Source organism: Bos mutus, chromosome 21, assembly GCF_027580195.1.
Source record: "Bos mutus isolate GX-2022 chromosome 21, NWIPB_WYAK_1.1, whole genome shotgun sequence".
In the NCBI taxonomy this organism is placed as follows: domain Eukaryota; kingdom Metazoa; phylum Chordata; class Mammalia; order Artiodactyla; family Bovidae; genus Bos; species Bos mutus.
Window position 1 is genome coordinate 24,526,735 of NC_091637.1, and position 19,755 is coordinate 24,546,489.

At 53.4% G+C, this 19,755-nt stretch overlaps 1 protein-coding gene across 2 annotated transcripts in view; it reads right to left on the reverse strand.

Moving 5' to 3' along the window:
• Positions 1–19,755, reverse strand: part of RASGRF1 (Ras protein specific guanine nucleotide releasing factor 1) — a 101,126-nt gene that overhangs the window by 20,551 nt on the left and 60,820 nt on the right. For both annotated transcript variants that reach the window (XM_005889762.2, XM_070358415.1), the window contains exons 12-22: positions 19,414–19,550; positions 18,579–18,661; positions 14,842–15,090; positions 13,414–13,787; positions 11,939–12,064; positions 9,540–9,710; positions 8,965–9,071; positions 8,434–8,546; positions 6,008–6,068; positions 2,075–2,178; positions 516–600 (exon numbers count right to left, since the gene is read on the reverse strand). In XM_005889762.2, coding sequence (XP_005889824.1) covers positions 516–600; positions 2,075–2,178; positions 6,008–6,068; positions 8,434–8,546; positions 8,965–9,071; positions 9,540–9,710; positions 11,939–12,064; positions 13,414–13,787; positions 14,842–15,090; positions 18,579–18,661; positions 19,414–19,550 — 1,610 coding nt within the window. The remainder of the gene's footprint in view (positions 1–515; positions 601–2,074; positions 2,179–6,007; positions 6,069–8,433; positions 8,547–8,964; positions 9,072–9,539; positions 9,711–11,938; positions 12,065–13,413; positions 13,788–14,841; positions 15,091–18,578; positions 18,662–19,413; positions 19,551–19,755) is intronic.

Below are 19,755 nucleotides of genomic sequence, written 5' to 3' on the forward strand. Positions count from 1 at the left end.
CAGGCTGTGGTTGGCGTCATGTGGCTTTGACCAGGCCGTCAGGACAAGTGGGATCATGTGCTCCCACTTACAGCCATCAAAGGCTCTTGTGTTGATGATTAAATGCAAAGGAATTAAGACGCTAAGTGCAAATGCCCTTGAGGTTGTCACGAGACCAGGAGTGGACGGGTCCCTGTGGTTGCAAGCGCTGGAACTAGCGCAGATGTGGGGAAATCAGGAAGGGATATTTTCCCCAGGACTGGGGCTTTGCAGTGGAGGAAGGCCATGAGCTACCAGACACGGGTCAGAGACCTCAGGCATTTGCCCTTCAGAGTTTTGGTGTCTTCATATCTAAAGTACGATGACAGCCCCATCTTTTAGGATGAGTGAACTTTGAAAGAAATTATTTTGCATATAATTCACAGGCCCAGAGAGGACCCAGGTGCTGTGGATCTAGCAGGTGTACAGCCTGTTCTGAGGGTCCCACCAAAGAGAAACCTGCAGAAAAAGGCACTGCACCCCCCACCCCTACTCACATCATTGAAATGCTTAGTGGTTTTCATGATATAAGGGGTCCTCTCATTCTTTTCCAGTTTCATCCACCCTTGTCCGAAGAACTCCCTGTAGGAAGTAAGGGAGAAACCCAGAGTGGGTGGGGTTAGGTTTGTTCTTACTGATTTCTATTCTGAGTTCTCTGCTTTTTGAAGTGGTCATTACTGGGGAGTAACTTTCTGCAGAGGCTTTGAGAGGAGGGGACCCTGGGGTCAGGTCTAGCTGTGTCCCGTACCAGCTGTGTGGCTTTGGGTAAGCCTTGGGGCCTCAGTTTCCTCACCTGTGAAATGGGAATAATGACAATACTCTTCTTACAGGGTCATGGAGAGGCCGGACTGAGATTTGGTGCTGAGAGCACATCAGGTCTGGTTTTGGATCTTGCTTCTGACAGGGAGAACCCTCCATTTTAAAGTCACATTGCAGAAGTTGGTCTGCAGAACAGGAAGGACAGAAGGCCACAGAAAGGGCCAGACAGATGGAAAAAGGTGTCTGCAAGCCATGCCACAGCGTGTTCTGGGAATGGCGACCTCACAGGACCACAGGCTGTCCAGGCCTCCAGGACAAGCTCCTTATTTGACAGTGACCGTGACAGAGTTCCATGGGCAAGAGTGAGCAGTAACTACTGCCCAGAATAACCACTGTCTCTACGCCTGGGAGATGCGGCAGATGTATAAAGGCTGACACTCCACAACCAGCAGGGGCAGCACCCGTGTCAGTGGGGGTCTCTGTGTGTGTCCGGTGGGGCTATCTTTCTAGAAGGCAGAGATCCGGAGTCCTGTGATGATTTATGACCTCAGAATCGGTGACTCCAATTTCAGGAAACTATTCTAGGACACGTGTCAGAAACCCAGAGATATATTTAGTTATGAGGAGGCTTTTTGACCCCCACCTGCAAGTATAAAAGTGAAATCTGAAAACAGCCTCATGGCTTGGTGCACTGCCAGGGAATACAGTGTAGTTATTAAAAATGGTGTTCACAGATACCATTTTGGCATAGGGTCAGATGAAGAAAAGGTGACACAAATTATGTAGGTGGTACAGTTACAACTACCTGGGGGTGACTGACTATAGGCCAGAGGAGGTATTGATCAGGCCTTGGGGCTTCTTCAAAGGCCAGAGCTGTCCCCAGAGTCCATTCCTGCACATGCATACACAGAGACACATACACATGCATGTGCACACATTTGCTCACATGTACACACGTGCACATATGTGAACACATACTCTTTCTAGACCTCCAGAAAAGGAGCACGGAGCTAGATGCTTCTGGAAAACTGTGTGTGCATGTATCCGTGTGTGTGTGTGTGTGCGTGTGTGCATGTGTGTGTGCATGCACAAGTGCAGCTGGTAGGGAAGGAGGGAGCCTGGGGACAGGAAGGGACAGGAATCCTTCATCATCCCTGCCGGCACATGCATTTATGTTTCTCTCTGTGGAGCATCAACCATGCAGCTCTGGAAACCTGGTGCACATGCTTCAGGAGGGGGACTCAGCTGTGATCGTGCCTGAGGAGGAAGGCGGGGGCTGGAACCCATGCCCACTCACTCATAAGGGATCTTCTTGAAGACGAGGTGATCCAGTAGGGTCAGTTGCTCCGCAATCTCCAGGGCTGAGTGGTTTTCAAAGGGCTCGGCCTTCACGCCTTCAGCCTGAGAGGAGCAAGGTCCAAGTCAGGCCCGTGAGGGGCCCCTTCTGGCTTTGGGGCCCCTTCCTAGAGGGAACATCCATCTTGATTCTGGTAAGTGGGAGGGTGAGGCATGACTGGGGAGGCCCCCTCTACCCCGGGAGACTGGCCAGCAGGGGACGGTGGGAGCTGGGAACCATCATCTGCTGTGCCCCGTGTGTGTGTGTGTTTGTGTGTGTGTGTCTGTCTGTCTGCAGGCCTGTGCTGCGCTTCAGTCACTCATGAGATCATCCTTACGCCAACACACAGGTGAGACCACAGAGGTGTCTGGAGGTTAATGACTAGCCCAAGGCGCTCAGCCAGGTTGATGGGGACAAAGCCTGGGCCGTCTGATTCAGGCTGGAACCTGTTTTTTCCTTCGGGTCCTGTCTGTCCACACCTGCGTTATAGAACTTCCTTTTAAATTTCTTTAGGGGAGGACTCACAGGTGCAATGACCTCCCGTACCTCTGAACCGTGTCCACAACACAGTTGTTTGCCTTCGTCCTGGGTACAAGTCCCTGCCCCAAGGGCTACCAGGGACACCACATCTAAAGGTGACCACTCCCCAAGCCCTCGACCAGGGAAATCTTCAGGAAGCACTCTAGGGAAGCGATGTCCCCATGGCTGGGATCAGACAAGAGGAGGCCTGCAGCCCAGAGGCCTCTGGGAAAGCCTGGTGGATCCGGAAAGGGTAACTGGGCACTCATGGGAGGAGAGTCAGGAACACGGATGCCCCTGCTCCCCTCCGGGGTGCTGACTGGGCTGTATAGGAGGAGACAGCTAGCTACCCCGCCCAGAGGGCCCAGCCAGTTCACTAATGACAAGGAAAGTGGGGGTGACCCCGTGTCAGGGGAACAAGCCTCCATCCTGGACGGAGTCTTCCTGCCTACTTCTCAGCAAACGGTCATTGAGAACCGCCCAGGCAGATCCTTGTGAGATGAAAAGATCAGAAGACACAGTCCTGGCTTCAGGAGCTCCAGGCACAGACTCAGAGCAGGGACAGAGTTTGGGCAAGCGGAGGAAAGAGCTCCTGCTGCAGCCTGTGTGTGGTGTGTGTGATGTTGTGTGTATATGTGTGTGGTGTGTACATGTGTGTGAGGTACGCATGGTGTGTGTGTGGTGTGTATGCGTGTGTGCATGGTGTGTGCAGAATGTACATGGTGTGGTGTGTACACGTGTGTGATGTGTATGTGTGTGTATGCGTGTGCTGTGAGTGCTGTGTACATGTGTGTGCTGTGTATGTGTACATATGTGTGTGTGGTGTGTGTGTGGGTGGTGGGCATCCATGTACTCCCCCCAGTAGAGTCACCCTGGGCCAGGCACGGTCTGTGCAGAAGTCCAGATTCAGGAGCTTGAGTGTGGGGACACGATGCTACCAGGAATGACAATTCTCAGGAAGGCAGTGGAGACGTGGGGATGAAGGTGGCACGGGCCACCTGGGTGCTCAGGACCCTCACGAGGAGCAGCCCCAGCCTCTGAAGCAGGGGCGACAGGCAACCAGCACAGCCCACCCTGAAGGCCCAGGCCTATCCTGGGGTGAGGCCGTGAGCTGGGGTGGGTGCCCAGGGCATGGACACCTGAGGAAGGGGCCTGGCCCGGAGGTGCACTGCCTAGGAGGAGCTGGCCGGCCCCGGGGAGTGGCAGGGCCTGGAGCAGAGGCCTGTGAGCGTCGTCACAAGAAGCCCCTCTGCTCTCTGTAGGGCCCTGGGGCTTCCTCCAGACTGGACGTGCCCCACGCAGGCCCTCAGATTCTGGGAACCACGTCAGGGTTGGGCGGGGAGCTGGGGGTGCAGCTGGGTGGGCGGGCGGCCCTTTGTTCTAGAAGAGACTTGGCTACACATGAAGTTGGAACAAGGGCCCTCAGGCTCTTGATGGGTGAACGTTCCAGTCAGGCCCCTGTTGAGAAACACGAGCAGTGTGGCTGCTGCTCTGAGTGGCCTGGCCAGTACGTGGACGTCCCTGGGCGGGTGCCTGGGGCACAACCCTGCAGCACTGCTCTTGGGGTTGGGGTGCAGGCAGGGCGCCAGCTGCCCCACGGATGGCTGCCCCCACCCCCAGGGCCAGGAGAACCCGCTCTAAGAGTCAGGAGCGGGGACGGGAGGGAAGCAGTGAGTGCAGGACTCAGAGGCCTGAGTCTTCCCATTGGCTACTCTGAACAGGCTGGATATCACTCAGTCTGACGAGTGGGCCTTCACCTCTGGGGAGGTCAAAGGTGGCCCTGAGCTTCCTTGGTCGCAGTGATGGGCAAAAGAGGCCCAGAGAGGGCCCAGCCAGGCCCCAGAAGCACACAGACCATCATCCCTTCCACTGCAAGGAACCCTGCCTTGAGCTCTGCCTGGAGTCCCCTCACTGCCAGGTAGGTGGCCACCTACCATGACCCAGCTTAGGTCACCCCACCTCCCCCTGCCTCAGTTGCCTCATCTGGAAGATGGGGATAAAGATACAGATCCACAGCACTGTTGAGAAGAGTCCTTAAGACTCTAGCACGCAGTGGGGAGCCTGTCCACACCAGGCCTGACTTCTTACCCTCCTCCTTCCAGGGACAGTGTGAGCAGAGACAGTGGGGGCTGGTTAGGGGAGAGATGAAAGCAGAAGATGAAGAAAACACAAGACTTGGTGTTATCAGTTGAATCTCTCTCCCCAAAAGATATGGTAAGTCCCCTACATATGAACCTTCAAGCTGTGAACTTTCAAAGAGGTGAACATGTGTTCGCATGTCCAGTCGTGTGAGTCAGTTCCCGTGTCTGGCGTACAAGTCACGTGCGTGCATCCTCCACAGAGGTTGTGCTGTGTGTATTTACTGTACAGTCCTATACAGAGGATAGCAGTGCAGCGTCTTTATTTCAAGTCCAGGATGTCCAGAAGCAACCGAAAAAGCAGAGGTGAGGAAGCTGGTACCACTGTACTCTTCAAGGTACTGTACTGTAAGATTAAAATGGTTTTCTTTAATTTTGTATTTGTTTCTTACATATCATTTGTGTGAAAAGTATTATAAAGCTACGACAGTACAGTACTATATAGCTGACTGTGTTAGTTGGGTACCTAGGCTGACTTCGTTGGATTCACGAACAAGTTGGACTTACGAGCAAGCTCACAGAACTCGTTTGTATGTAGGGGACATACTATATGCTGAAGTCCTCAACCTTGGGACCTGTGACCGTGAACTTATTGGATATAAGATGTACTCAAGTAAGATGGGGTCACTAGAGTGGGCCCTCATCCAGTATGTTGTTATTGCTGTCATTCAGTTGCTCAGTCATGTCTGACTCTTTAAGATCCCATGAACTGTAGCACACCAGGCTTCCCAGTCCGCCACTATCTCCCTGAGTTTGCTCAAGTTCATGTCCATTGCGTTGGTGATGCTATCTAACCATCTCAGTGTCTTTCTAAGAAGAGGAAATTTGGACATAGGGCCAACACACACAGAAGGAAGAGGACACGGAGACAGCCGGGGAGGAGATGGCCATGTGACAACCGAGGCAGAGACTGGAGATCCTCTGTTACAAGCCAGGGAATGCCCAGGGCCACCAGACATGGAAGAGGCCCAGGAAGACCCTCCCCTGGAACCTCTGGACGGAGCATGCGCCCAGCAACACTTCAATTCCAGACTTCCGGCCTCCAGAACTATGCAAGATTAAAATTCTGCTGTTTTAAGTGCCCCATTCTGGGGCTCTTTGTTGGGGGAGCTCCAGGAATCAATACAGGGGATGACTGAGTTCCTCTGGGAAGTCTTGGGGATAGATCCTGGGAGCCAGGTAGCCAGGGAAAGACAGACTTGGCCAGCGAGTGAGAGAGAGGGCAAGTCCGGCTCACCATCTGTGTGATCTCCTCGAGTGTGATCTGGTTGTCGCCTGGGTCATCCTGGGTCAGAGTCCTGGGGGGTGAGAGGGAATGATGAGCCCTGAGCAGCTGGTGACACCCCTTGCCTTCGGGCAGTCCCCTCCCCCACCAAACCTGCCTTGTTTTCTGTCTCTGCTCTGCCATTTCCAGGGCCAAGAGCCCCTTTTCCCCTTTCATGTCATTGATGTCTTCAGTGATTCAGCTCCCTGACCCTCCTGGCTGGGTAAGGCCCCCTTCTGGGGCTCCCTCAGCCCCTAGGCTTCCTGTAGTCTCAGCCCCAGGCTCCCCAGCTGGGAACAGCCATGTCTGTGCCTGGTCCTCTCCTCCAGATCCGCCAGGAGCCTCTGAAAGCAGGCTGATGTCCCTGTTGTCCCTGTAGCTCAGGTACCTGGGGCTGGGCTTGGCATGTGGCCAGTGCACCGGCCGGTAGGGTGACAGGACAAATGAGTGGAAGGAGCTTCAGGCTGGAGCATCAGAGAGGCCAGAAGTGCTGGGGAGCCTTCCAGATGGGGCAGGGGGAACAGAGGAAAGCAGCAAGGTGGTGGTCAAAGGCCCAGGGGTGGGAGGCCGTTCACAGCAACTGAGTAGTGGGTCCTGAGCAGTGGTGGGGATGAGGGCAGAGCTCCTGCGTCAGGCCAAAATGCTGAGCCCTCATTCTGACAGCGATTGTGAGTCCTGGGGATGGGGCCAAAAAGCCAGGCCAGGGCTGGGGGACAGTCTGGAGGCCATAGGGCCCGCCTGAGCCACCCACACTCTTCCTCCAAGGAAGGAGACCCGCAACTAGGGCTCTCTCAGTCCACCATCCACACCAGGGCCCGCTTGATTCCCTACATCCAGCAGCAGTCCGAACAAGCTCCCTGTCCGAGGGTCACTTGACCTGACTTGACCCATAGGCCTAAGGTCCTGGCACAGTCCTGCACATCTCCTGGGACGAGGAGGAAGGGCATGGAGGACCTGGGAGCTGACTGTGTGCGCGCACGTGTGTCTAGGCAGTGGGTACGGCAGGGAGGGTGGTCTGGAAGCGATGCTAGGATGTGGAGCCTGCAGGAATTATGGGCCTGTAGCCCAGGCCTCAGGAAAGCAAATTGGATGATCTGGCTGGAGGAAGCCTGGAGACTGGGTTGTCGGCCAGAAAGTGGATGCAAGTCTGGGTCAGAGTCTGTGACCACGGGGCAGGGAGGGAAAGCTGAAGCCGGACAGGAAGTGAGGTTGGGAGGCCTGACCCTGAGTCCAGGCACCTGGGCAGGGCCAGAGGGCAGCCTGAGTCAGCAGGGGTGAGCAGTGGGTAGACCAGGGCCTGCATCTGATACCCCTGAGACCTGCAGAGGTGATCTCACCGCAGCCTCACCACAGCCCTGGAAGTAGGTGTTGTTCACCCATTTTACAGAGGAGGAAAAACAAAGTTCACAGACAGGACTTGCCTGAGGTCACACAGCGCATCACTCAGCCAGCAGGGCGCTTGGATATGTGCCGCCTGACCTCTGGCCTCTGCCAGGAGAGGCCCAGTCTGGCACAGGAGGAAAAAGGTTAGATTTGGGGACAATTTAATTCAATTCGACCATATTCCCTGGAGCACCTGGAAACAGGCTCGCCAGTGCAATTGGACAAAGCCCTCTTCCATGACAGTAATGATCTTTTTAAAAAAAATTTGTATTTTAGATTATTTTTTATTTTAAAATTTTTATTGGATACAGTTGTGTTACTTTCTACTGTACAGCAAAGTGAATCTGCTATATGCATACATATATCCCCCTTTTTTTGGATTTACTTCCCATTTAGTGGAATCCAGAATGTTCTTTAAGCTGCCCCCTGTACAGGCATCAGCTCCCTGTGGCTCGTGTGACTCAGGAACTAGAGTTTAAATTGTATTTAATCTTAAATACTTATTTTTATTTATTTGGCTGTGCCAGGTCTTAGTTGAGGCACGTGGGATCTTTAGTTTTGGCATGTGGGATCTTGTTCCCCAACGAGGGATCGAACTTGGGCCCCCTGCATTGGCCAAGCCCCCAGTCTTAGCCACTGGACCACCATGGAAGTCCCTATTTAATTAATTTAGATTTAACACCCATACGTCACTAGTGGCTATCACACAGGTTGGCGTGGAGTAAATGGGTATCAGCAGTGGGTGTGGATGGGGAAGCAGGCACCCTTTTTGTCTCCAGGTCTGAGGTGGGCAGGTGGAGGGAAGGACACACATGAGCAAGCCACTCGAGATCCTGGTTGCAGGGGTGCTGACCAGCCCCCAGGCTGCCCAGGGCTCCGAGATCCTCCCAGAGCAACCGCCTGAGGCGGTCCTCTGGTCTGGGGAGGGCCCTCCTCCCCCTTGCCCCCTGCCTCTGGCTGGCCGTCCGCAGGCAGAGGGCAGGGCCCCTGTCCAGCAGGCCTTCCCCAGCCCCCACCTGATGATGTTGGCCGCAGCCTTCCGCTCCTGGGTCAGGAGCTCTGGGTCATGCATGACCTCCTCCAGGAAGCTGATGACCTTGCATTTGAGCTCGTCATTGGTCTCAAAGTCCTGCAGGGAAGACAGGAGGGCGGCTCTGGCTATTGTTCCAGCTGCCCTGAGGTGGTCCCTGCCTGGCCAGGGCAGGAAGATGCAGGCTCTGCCCACTCAGGCTTCCTGCCTCATCTCCCTCTTCCCCAGCTGCCTGCCAGGCACCAGTGGAGCCGACTGACCTGGAGGTAAAAGGTGCTGCAAGGTCAAGGAGCATCCCTTGATTGCTGCAGCCCTAGGCCAGGCCCTGGGAGGTAGCCTTGATGTAGACAGAGATGGAGAGCAGAGGCCCCTTGTCCCCTGGAATGTCCTAGGTCCTCTTGCAGGGGATCTGAGCAGGCCCTCCTGAGAATATCAGGGCAGCTGTTTCCTGGGTCAGTGATCTTGGGTCCCCAGCAGCTCACCTGGATTGTGGGGCGTCCCTGGGGGTCCCACCTACCTGAGAATGCTTGGACACCCAGTGTCGGAGCACGTTCAGGACGCGGTTGGTGGCTGCTCTGCGAATCACAAATTCCTTGTCTCCGTTCCTCTGGTCGGGGGGAAAGCCTGGCACGCAGGTGACAGAGAGGGGAGAGGGTAGTGAGGATAAAAACCCCCAGATCTGGGGGAGCCGGGGGAAGGACGGGGGTGCTCTGGGTGGGGGATGAGAAAATATCTGACAACCAGCCCAGGTTCTGACCAAGGAGTCCGGATGGCTCAACTTCCTGTGGACACAGTCCTCACAGGCCCGCTTCTCCCGGACCTCTGCAGCTTTCAGGGGCCGCTGGAGGATTCTGGTGGCCTCTACTCCACCATGAAAGTGGGAGGCAGAGCAGGTGGCCGAGCGTCCGTCAGGCAGTGGGCTTGACTCCAAGCAGGGGTTTGCCAAGTTGCAGAGCGGGTGGGTGGGGATAAAGGGGCCCCCAGGCAGGAGGCTCAGCCCTGTCAGGGCCTGGGGCAGCAGGCACTCCATATCAGAAGGGGGACAAGCCCCTGGGGTGGTGCTGTCATCAAGGTGGTGAGCCAACTCTGTACCTGCACTGGCCAAGGACATCCTCCGGTACTTCTCCTTGTTTGGGGTTCCCTCGTTGGCGCCCGCAGTTGCTATCGCGAAGGCAGAGGCTGCTGATAGGGCGCTGCGGTTACTGTCCAGCTCGCGACAGGGGGTCATGACCACTCCATTGTTGTAGGAGAAGAGGGGGAGCTCTGTGGGGAGCAGGGGATCAAGCCTGAGACTTCACTGGTCCAGCCTCAGCTCAGGAAACCATGGGTCTCAAGGCTAGAAAGGGCCTCTGGACAGGCAGGCTGTGTTCACTGCAACCAGGGCTGGGCAGGCGGCGGGCATGGGGTCTGGTCTCCTGCTGCAGTCCCCAGGGAGGGACACACCCATGCCACCCTGTGTCACCCCAAGGCTGCCTCAGGGCAGAGAAAGCCCCTGTCTGCCTCCTTCTGCTTCTCCTGCTGAGAAGGTCCCAGAAGCCCTCCTGCTTTTGGAGAAAGTCCAGCCACCCTTTGCATCTCTTTGCAGCCCCAAACCTTTTACCTTGTAGGCCCAGCTGGGCCCAGCACTACTCAGGGACAGCCTCATGTATTTTCTCATCCTTTCCGTCTATTTGGAATGAACACATAACCTGTGCAGAGTCTGACGTGGATAACTCACACTGACAGGCTCCCTGGCATCATGGTGGGGGTGGAAAGAGCACCGCAGTCCAAATCCTCACCCCACTTACTAGCTGTGTGGCCTTGGGCAAATTACCCAACCTTTCTAAGTCTCTGTAATCTTGGGATAATACCTGCTTCAAAAGGTGGATAAGATTAAAGGAGTTAACACAGATGAAAGTATTTAGTATTGTGTGAAAAGATATATATATATATATATGAAAAGATATTTATATAAGTGAAAAGATATATAAATATGTGAAAAAAAATATATATGCCCATGGACTTCCCTGGTGGCTCAGTGGTAAAAAATCTGCCTGCCAATGCAGGAGACGCAAGTTTGATCCCTGGGTCAGGAAGATGTCATGGAGGAGGAAATTGCCTGGGAAATCCCAGGGACAGAGGAGCCCAGTGGGCTATAGTCCATGGGTCGCAAAAAGTCGGGCAAGACTTAGTGACTGAACAACAACACATATATGCCATGGAATATCAATGTAATTAACAATGATTATTTTTTTTAGCAGTAATATTAGTAGAATCTCACTCCATAAACCTTTAGCTTCTTCTTGGAGAAATCTCTGGCGAGCAATCCATTCTTAGGACAAAGTACTAGTCCTTATGCATTGAGGAGCAAATAATTGATTTTAAAACTCAAGGCTTATTTCTGGAACTTGGCTATCTGTGAGTTCTGCTTCTGTGTGATGTCCTGGCAGTCTCTCTCTGCTGGTGGGTGACCCTGTGACATACTGGGTCTCCTGAAAAATTGGGGAGTTTGGGGTTCAGGCTGTGCTTTACATGTGCGAGCAGGGGCTCGAGGAGACAGCTGGAGACACAAGGGGCTTCTTTGAGCTCATGCCTCACCTCTGGGTTCCTCAGAGCACCCCCCCTCCCCCACCCCTCATGTGTGGGGAGGTGCTTTAAGGGAACCAGAGACCCAGACGGCCCCCTGAGAGCCCTCCTGGATCTTGAGTCTGAGACTTGGGCCCGGCATCATCACAACCTCCCAGAGACTCTTCCCTTAGATGAAAAACAGGAAGGACCTGGCCCCGTTGCCAGGTGTCACATGATTAAAGAGCCAACACAGAGCCTGACATGTAGCAGCAGCTCAAGAAACACCTTCTGGGTCTTCCCTGGTGGTCCAGTTGGTTAGGACTTCACCGTCCAGTCCAGGGGGTGCTGTTTTGATCCTTGGTCAGAGAGCTAAGATCCCACATGCCTCAGGGCCAAAAAAACCAAAACATAGAAGATACATTGCAACAAATTCAATGAGGGAGTGAGTGAGAGTTGCTTAGTCGTGTCTGACTCTTTAGGACCCCGTGGACTGCAACCTGTCAGGCTCCTCTGTCCATGGAATTCTCTCTAGGCGAGAATACTGGAGGGGGTAGCCATTCCCTTCTCCAGGGGATCTTCCTGACCCAGGGATTGAACCCAGGTCTCTTGCATTGCAGGAGGATTCTTTACCATCTTGAGTCACCAGAGAAACCAGGATCTTCCATAAATGAAGCCAAAAGACAGGCCTTCCTGCCCACCTGGGTGGGGTGGGTTACACAGCCTTGTCTGAGGTCGGTGGAGGGACTGCCGAGAGGAAGAGCACGATTTCCCAGCCAGCGCTGCAGCCCCCAGAGTCGCTCAGCCAGGTTCCTGCACTGGAGTCGCTCATAAAACACAAGGCGTGACACCCACTGGTCTCCCTCAGCCTCACCTGCCACCCTCCCCAACCTGCATCTCACACAATGTCTGGAATCTATTTGCAGTTCTGGGTTGGTGAGCTGTACCTGAGGAGTTTTTGCTTTTGACCGATTTTGGTGTCGTTGGAGATTTGGTGGGGGATGTCTCAGTGTCACCATCGTCACTCTGGTTTTGATCATTGTCTGACTCTTCCCTCATGGAGACTTCTGAGCCTAGAAGGAAAGAAGGAAGCAATTTGATATTTCTCAAATAATCACTGGCTTTTTCAAAAAGATTTTAATATTTTTGGCCTCACCATGTGGCACTCGAGGTCCTTGTTTCCCAACCAGGGATCAAAACCAGGTCCTCTGCATTGGAAGCACAGAGTCTTAACCCCCGGACCTCTACCCCTAGTCATTTTATTTTCAGCTAAAGTCCATGCTTTATTCAGATTTCTTTAGTTTCTACCCAATGTGCTCTTTGTATTCTAGGATTCCACCTCGGAAACGAAATGACAACTTGCCGTTTCCTGGCTAGGATTCTGCCCTTTGCTCTTGCAGGATGGCCTCTGGGGCTCTCTGGTAGGCTGTCACTTTGGTAATTGACTTTCAGCTATGTGCATCCCGTTTACTGCACGTGCCACAGTAAATGTCACCTGGTATGGAGGTCCTGGGGGCTTCACCCCTTCCCAGCCATGCCCTTTGTTGGAGGTTCCCCTGTCTTCCCCCTTCTCAACTCAGAGGAGAGAAATTCCAACCATCTTAAGTTTTTTCCCAAGGCTTGCTCCTTGAAGGCTGGGGCTTCTGCCCAGCCCAGGGTTGAGTATGTCTGCGTGTGTGCGTGTGCATGCATATGTATGCTAACCACTGCAAGGCTGGTGTCACGCAGGATTTGGGCTGACCTAACCCCAGACAGAGCCAGACAACCCTCCAAGGGACACCGTCCAGGAATGGTCGGGTTTCTGAGAGCAGGGAGGGTCCAGCCTGGCCGCCATCACCTGTAGCCGTCGTCTCCACACCCAGCGTCGCAGGTGTGCTGTGCTTCACGCTGTTCCCTGAACACATGACACCCTTCCTCGCCCCTTAGTCTCGCCCACTCCATTCCGCTGGTCTAGAATGTTCTCCCTTCCTCTATATGTGACACATCTAGATCTGACAGGCCCTCCAGGAAGCCTTCTCTGGCTCTCCCCAGGGTCTCTTGAGCATCCCTCCAACACAACACATATCAGGAGTCCTGTTTCCGTGTCTAGCCCTGCTTCTCAGCCACACTGTGAATCCTGGGGGCAGGAGCTAGGTCTGCTGCCCTCTTCTCTCACAGGCCCTGACCGAGGCCCGGCCCAGGGCATGTCTGCTGCAGAGGTGGACAGATACAAGGATGCAGGAGGAAGCGGTTACCAGGGCAACGGGACACCTGACGATGGGGGGAACAGTCAGCCACCTTCCTGGGTGTCTCTGCCTGCCTCTCCCCCACCCAGCCTCTGCATGGTCACCGTAATCTGGCTGGACCCCCTCAGCCTACCCCTCCTGCCCCTAGGGAGCCTGGTGGGGCTGGCCAGCACTGCCTTGGCTGGGCATCCACTCACTCTGCTTGCTGAGGGCAGAGGGCTCTTCGGATTTCTCGGTGGCAGTGTCACCCTCGTCTGGGATCTTGTTGGCAAAGCTGCTGGACACGTAGAGCTTGCTGGTGTCCAGTGTGGCTTTGCCAAAGGGCGACATGGCCGAGTACATGCTGGTGTAGCCGTTGGAGCTGCAGCTGAGCGCGGCCAGGTCCAGGGCCTTGCCGCCTGTGATGATGGGGATGTTCAGGGAGAGCTTCCGCCGGCGGCTGGGTGATGACGTCTTGGTGATGGACAGGGGTGGCGGCGAGGAGAACTTGCGGGTGGCACGTGGGGACTTGGGTGGGTCCCCGTACAGGAGCTTGCTGTTCTGGCCACTGGCAAACAAGAGCTCCAGTGACCTGCGGGGGTGGGGTGGGGTGGGGAATGAAAACAGACGGTCAGCTCAGTGGAGCCTGACTGCCTGCCCAGGCCGTGGGAGTCCGCTGTCTCTGGTGGGGCTCAACAGGGCAGTGGTGGCTCCTTCATCTTCATGATCCTTGATCCTGGGTGGGTCCTCTGAGCAGGAAGGTCTGACAGGAGGCCACGCCAGAGGGGCCATGTGGTTCAATGGCCAGTGGCCAGGTTTCCGTGGGCCCAAGTGTCCTGCTCAGGGGGTGGGGCATGGGCTTTGGTGGGGCAGCGGGTCTGCCTGAAGCTCCCTCTTCATCTCCCTCTGGTCAGTAGCAGCGGCTGATCTGACATCCTGTCTATCCCCCTGACCTGTAGGCTTCTAAGAAAGCTCCCTTTGTCCCCCGCACGGGCCTGGTGTCACCTACATGCTTTGACCTCACCCAGGTCCACACAGTTTATGGACAAGGAAGCTGGGGCTCAGAGACAGGAAATGACTCCTCTGATGTCTCCTGACTCTAAACCCAGTGTCCTTTCCATCCACTTGGGTGCTTGCCCTCTAAAGGTGGAACCACCCCAAGTGTGCAAAAAGGGGCTACGGCCTCTCTTTACAGCAAGATGCTGTAGGTCTAAGCAGAAAAGGGATAAGATTCTGCCTCTCTCGGACTTTCCTCCCACCCTCCCGCCTTCTTTCCTTGAGTCCACACTTTGTTTTTTTTTTCCTTTCTTCAGTGGGGAAGGCGGGGAGGAGAGTGGGCCCTAGGGTTTAAGGAGGTGGCCAAGGGGTGAGGTTAGGGAGGATTCAACATGGTGACCCCCAAACTCTACCCCACCCCTGGAGCTCAGAGGCAGGAGGAGAAAGCTGGGGCCGAGCAGCAGTGTCAGGCAGGCCAGCCCTCTCCCATGTCTTTGCAGAGGGCAGGCTCATTCCTGTGACAGTGCTCACATCCGCCCCTCAGGTTCCAGCCTGAGGCTGAGCTCAGTTTCCCTCCGGGGCCCAGGAGGTCTATGGATCAGCCTGAGGTGGGGGCGGGTCAGGTGAGGGGTGCGGAGGAGCCTGCCCACCTGGCGGGGATGGCACTGATGGGCTTCCTGTAGATGGTGATGAGCTTGTCCAGGACCACAACAGCGGTGGTGAAGACGCGGTAAGAGTGCAGGAAGGTGTTGAGGAAGTCGATGCTCAGGAAGCGCAGATCGGTCAGTCGCTCCAGTAGCCGCTCCACGCTGGCGTACCGGATCTGCAGCACTTTGCAGGAGTTCATGGTTTTGCTGAAGCGAATGTCCACGTCGTCGCAATACAAGGAAGCGTCAGACCTGAGGAGGGAGGGATGGAGGAGGGATTTGGGTCTGAAGGTGCCTGAGTCCATGGCTATCTCCCCAGCCAGGCCGCACACTCCCTGAGGGCTGGACCATGGCCCACCCATCACTGTCTCCCCAACACACCAATAATCAAGGATGCAGTGGCTTATGATGGGAACAAGGAAAGCTTTGGAAGACTGAAGTTGTGAAAGAATGGGCTACAACTTCTTTTTCCCAATCATGCCTGATGACCTGACATTATAAAACTCCTAGAAGCACTAGATAAAATATAACAAACTTAAAAATAATATACTGTTTGCACTTCCCTGGTGGTCCAGTGGTTAAGGATCTGCGTGCCAATGCAGGGGACACGGGTTTGATCCCTGGTCCAGGAAGATCCCCCATGCCATGGGGCAACTAAGCCTGTGTACCACAACTGCTGACCCCACGAGTACCTAGAATCTGTGCTTTGCAACAAGAGAAGCCATCGCAATGAGATGCCTGCACACCACAACTAGAGAGTAGCCCCTGCTCGCTGCAACTAGAAAAAGCTGGAGTGCAGTAGTGAAGGCCCAGTGTTCAGTTCAGTTTAGTCACTCAGTCGTGTCCGACTCTTTGCAACCCCATGAACTGCAGCACGTCAGGCCTCCCTGTCCATCACCAACTCCCGGAGTCCACCCAAACCCATGTCCATTGAGTCAGTGATGAAATACAACCATCTCATCCTCTGTCGTCCCCTTCTCCTCCTGCCCTCAATCTTTTCCAGCATCAGGGTCTTTTCAAATGAGTCAGCTCTTTGCATCAGGTGGCCACAGTATTGGAGTTTCAGCTTCAACATCAGTCCTACCAATGAATACCCAGGACTGATCTCCTTTAGGATGGACTGGTTGGATCTCCTTGCAGTCCAAGGGACTCTCAAGAGTCTTCTCCAACACCACAGTTCAAAAGCATCAATTCTTTGGTGCTCAGCTTTCTTTATAGTCCAACTCTCACATCCATACATGACCACTGGAAAAACCATAGCCTTGACTAGATGGACCTTTGTTGACAAAATAATGTCTCTGCTTTTTAATACGCTGTCTAGGTTGGTCATAGGACCACCTGATCTGCCTCTTGAGAAACCTGTATGCAGGTCAGGAAGCAACAGTTAGAACTGGACCTGGAACAACAGACTGGTTCCAAATAGGAAAAGGAGTATGTCAAGGCTGTATATTGTCACCCTGCTTATTTAACTTCTATGCAGAGTACATCATGAGAAACGCTGAGCTGGAAGAAGTACAAGCTGGAATTGAGATTGCCGGGAGAAATATCAATAACCTCAGATATGCAGATGACATCACCCTTATGGCAGAAAGTGAAGAAGAACTACAGAGCCTCTTGATGAAAGTGAAAGAGGAGAGTGAAAAAGTTGGCTTAAAGCTCAACATTCAGAAAACCAAGATCATGGCATCTGGTCCCATCACTTCATGGCAAATAGATGGGGAAACAGTGGAAACAGTGGCTGACTTTATTTTTCTGGGCTCCAAAATCACTGCAGATGGAGATTGCAGCCATGAAATTAAAAGACGCTTACTCCTTGGAAGGCCCAGTGTAGCCAAAACTAAATATAAATAAATAAATTAATGAATAATGTGCTGCCGAGTTCACAAGTTATGAAGAAAATCTGTTCACAAAGCATATTTGGAACCGGATATTCAGAGCAACATTATTCATAATTGTGGAAAAGTGGAAACAACCCAAATGTCCATCAACTGATGAAAGGATACACAGAATGTGGTTTGTCCATACAATGGAATATTATTCAGCCATAAAAAGGAATGAAATGCTGATATACACTGCAACACGGATGACTTCTGAAAACATGGCAGGTGAGAGAACCCTGTCACAAAAGTCCACGTGTTGCAAGATTTCATTTCTATGAACTTTCCAGAACGGCCAAATCTACAGACACAGAAAGTAGGTTAGTGGTTGCCAGGGGATAGAAACAGGGGGGAACTGGAATGACTACTAATACACATGGGGTTTCTTTTGGGGGTGATGGGAATATTCTGGAATTAGCGGTGACGGTAGCGTGACACTGTGAATACACTGAAACCCACTGGGGTGGGGAGAACTCCTCATAAAGTCACCCAGATGCTTAGAACACCTGGTGTACACCACACTGCCTCGGCTAGCCCCCAGCTGCTGGCGCGCTTGCTTCATCAGGCCTGCCATGGAAACTGGGTATGTGGGGGGCCCTTTCACACACTTGCTCCACAGTGGTCTGCAGTTCCCCAGAGTGTGTACTTCAACAGGCAAAGAGGCAGTGGGTCCCCGATGTTTGCTTTGGACAGGACAATGTCCCCGGGGTGGGTCAGCTGGCTCCTGGTGTCTGTAAGGGGGACAGAGCAGGCTGGGGATTCAGAGGTTCAGATGGAGGTGAGAGGGCCAGCAGGCCACCCGTGGTGGGGCGAGCCATGCGGGGGTCAGGTGAGCAGACGCTGGAGGATAAGCAGGCCTGGTGCACGTCAGGGCTGCACTGCCCACCGGGCTCAGGAAGCTGAGTTCAGCAGGAGGACACCCCCTCGTCCCTCCTCCCTGGGGTGCTCAAACCAAAGAAAAAATAGCCATTTAAAAAATAGGGAACTTGATGTATGGCAGAAGCCAGCACAATATTGTGAAGCAATTTTCCTTCAATTAAAAAATAAAGAAGTTTGGGGAAAAATTAAAATGACAAAAAAAATAATGACTTCCTTGGTGGTCCTGTGGCTAAGACTCTTCACTTCCAATGCAGGGGGCCTGGGTTCAATCCCTAATCAGGGAACTAGATTCCACACGCCACAAGTAAGACCCGGTGCAGCCAAATAAACAAAAAATAATTACAGAAAAAAGCCATCTCCTAAAAAAAAACAAAAAAAGAATGCATAAAGTGTAATTCCTGATATTCTATTTCAAACAGCCTAATTGAATGTGAGAGTTGGACTATAAAGAAGGCTGAGTACGAAAGAATTCATATTTTTGAACTGTGGTGCTAGAGAAGACTCTTGAGAGTCCCTTGGACTGCAAGGAGATCAAACCAGTCAATCAGAAAGGAAATCAACCCTAAATATTCATTGGAAGGACTGATGCTGAAGCTGCAATACTTTGGCCAAGTGATGTGAAGAACCGACTCATTAGAAAAGACCCTGATGCTGGAAAGGATTGAAGGCAGGAGGAGAAGAGGGTTGACAGAGGATCAGATAGTTGGATGGCATTGCCAACATGAGTTTGAGCAAACTTGGGGAGATGGTGAAGGACAGGGAAGCCTGGTGTGCTGCGGTCCATAAGGGTTGCAAAGAGTCGGATGACTGAACAATACAAAAATACACATTTTCAAGACAAAAACAACTACAAAAACTAGACCTAAGCCATCAACCAAATAGATGTAAACTCAGAACAAATACATGCCTAGAGCCCCCTGAGGTCACCGTGTGACCTTTGGTCTCTGGAGCTCGGCCCAGACCACGTGGGGCTTGGGCACTTACTTGATCATCTGTGGCACCGTGACCTTGGAGTTCTCCTCAAAGGCGTTCATCATCAGCCCGTTGCACCGGATGTTATCCACACACTGGAGTCAGAGAGAGGACTCCCGGTCAGAGCCTCAGTCTCCATGCTGAGACCCAGGCCTGGCAGGGGCTCTGCTCAGCGAGGGTTCACATGCCCCCACCTGACACAGGGTCGGAGGGCACCATCCAGGCAAGGACAAGGTCAACACAGAACATCCTGTGGATTCTGGCCAGAAGTCAAGTCCCCAGCTCAGTGACCTTTTGGGACTTTACTTGACCTACTTGGGCCTTAGTCTCCCTATCTACAAAATGGGTATAATGATTCCTACACCCACTCCCCTGGCCTGGGGTGTTTATGAAAGTGAAAGTGTCTCACTCTGGCCATTCTCGGGGTGACCTCTGAGGTCCAACATCAAGGATAGGATCAGATCACAGTGATCTGGGTTCTCTCTCCCTGAAGGCCAGCTCAGTGAGGCCTCCAGCCTCCTCTGTCCTCTGCCCACTGCAGGGCTAATGTGTAGGTTCCAGGCCTCGTACCAGAGATGTGAATGTAATAAATTCAGGGGACCACAGGGAGCCCAGGAACCTGGGGTCTCAAACCAGCCCTATGGATGTTCTGGATGCAAGGGGCCCCCTGACCGACAGGAGGCCTAGGGGTCTCGGGGGAGTAGACAGCTAGCGGGGCTCAGCCTTGAATGGGGCTGTTCCTGTTGATACCTGTGTCTTTCCCATTAGGACCCTGAAGCTGCCCCTTCCTCCAGCAGGCATGAAAGAAGGGGACCACCTGCCCTCAGGGAGAGGTGATACCGCTCACCTGGCTGATGTCACTAGTCCATGCCGCCTTCTCCTGTCTGGACGAGGCCACGAGGATGACCGTGAAGGGTGGTGAATCCTTTGGCTCCACCCCGATCTTGAAATCCAAGTGGTCTACATCTTGGCCGGACCCTTTGGCTTCCAGTTGCAAAACACGGAGTTAGCAGGATGAGTGCGGGACTTTTTTGAGTTGGAAAACAACTGCATGATGCCTGCCTCACCTGGTGGTGAAGGCATGGCATCGCTAGGGCATCAGGCCTCTTGCCAGCTTCAGAACTATATTTTTGTCTTTTCTGGATTCATGCCTTGGTGTATCTTAATTTTTCCCCAAACTTCAAGCTTT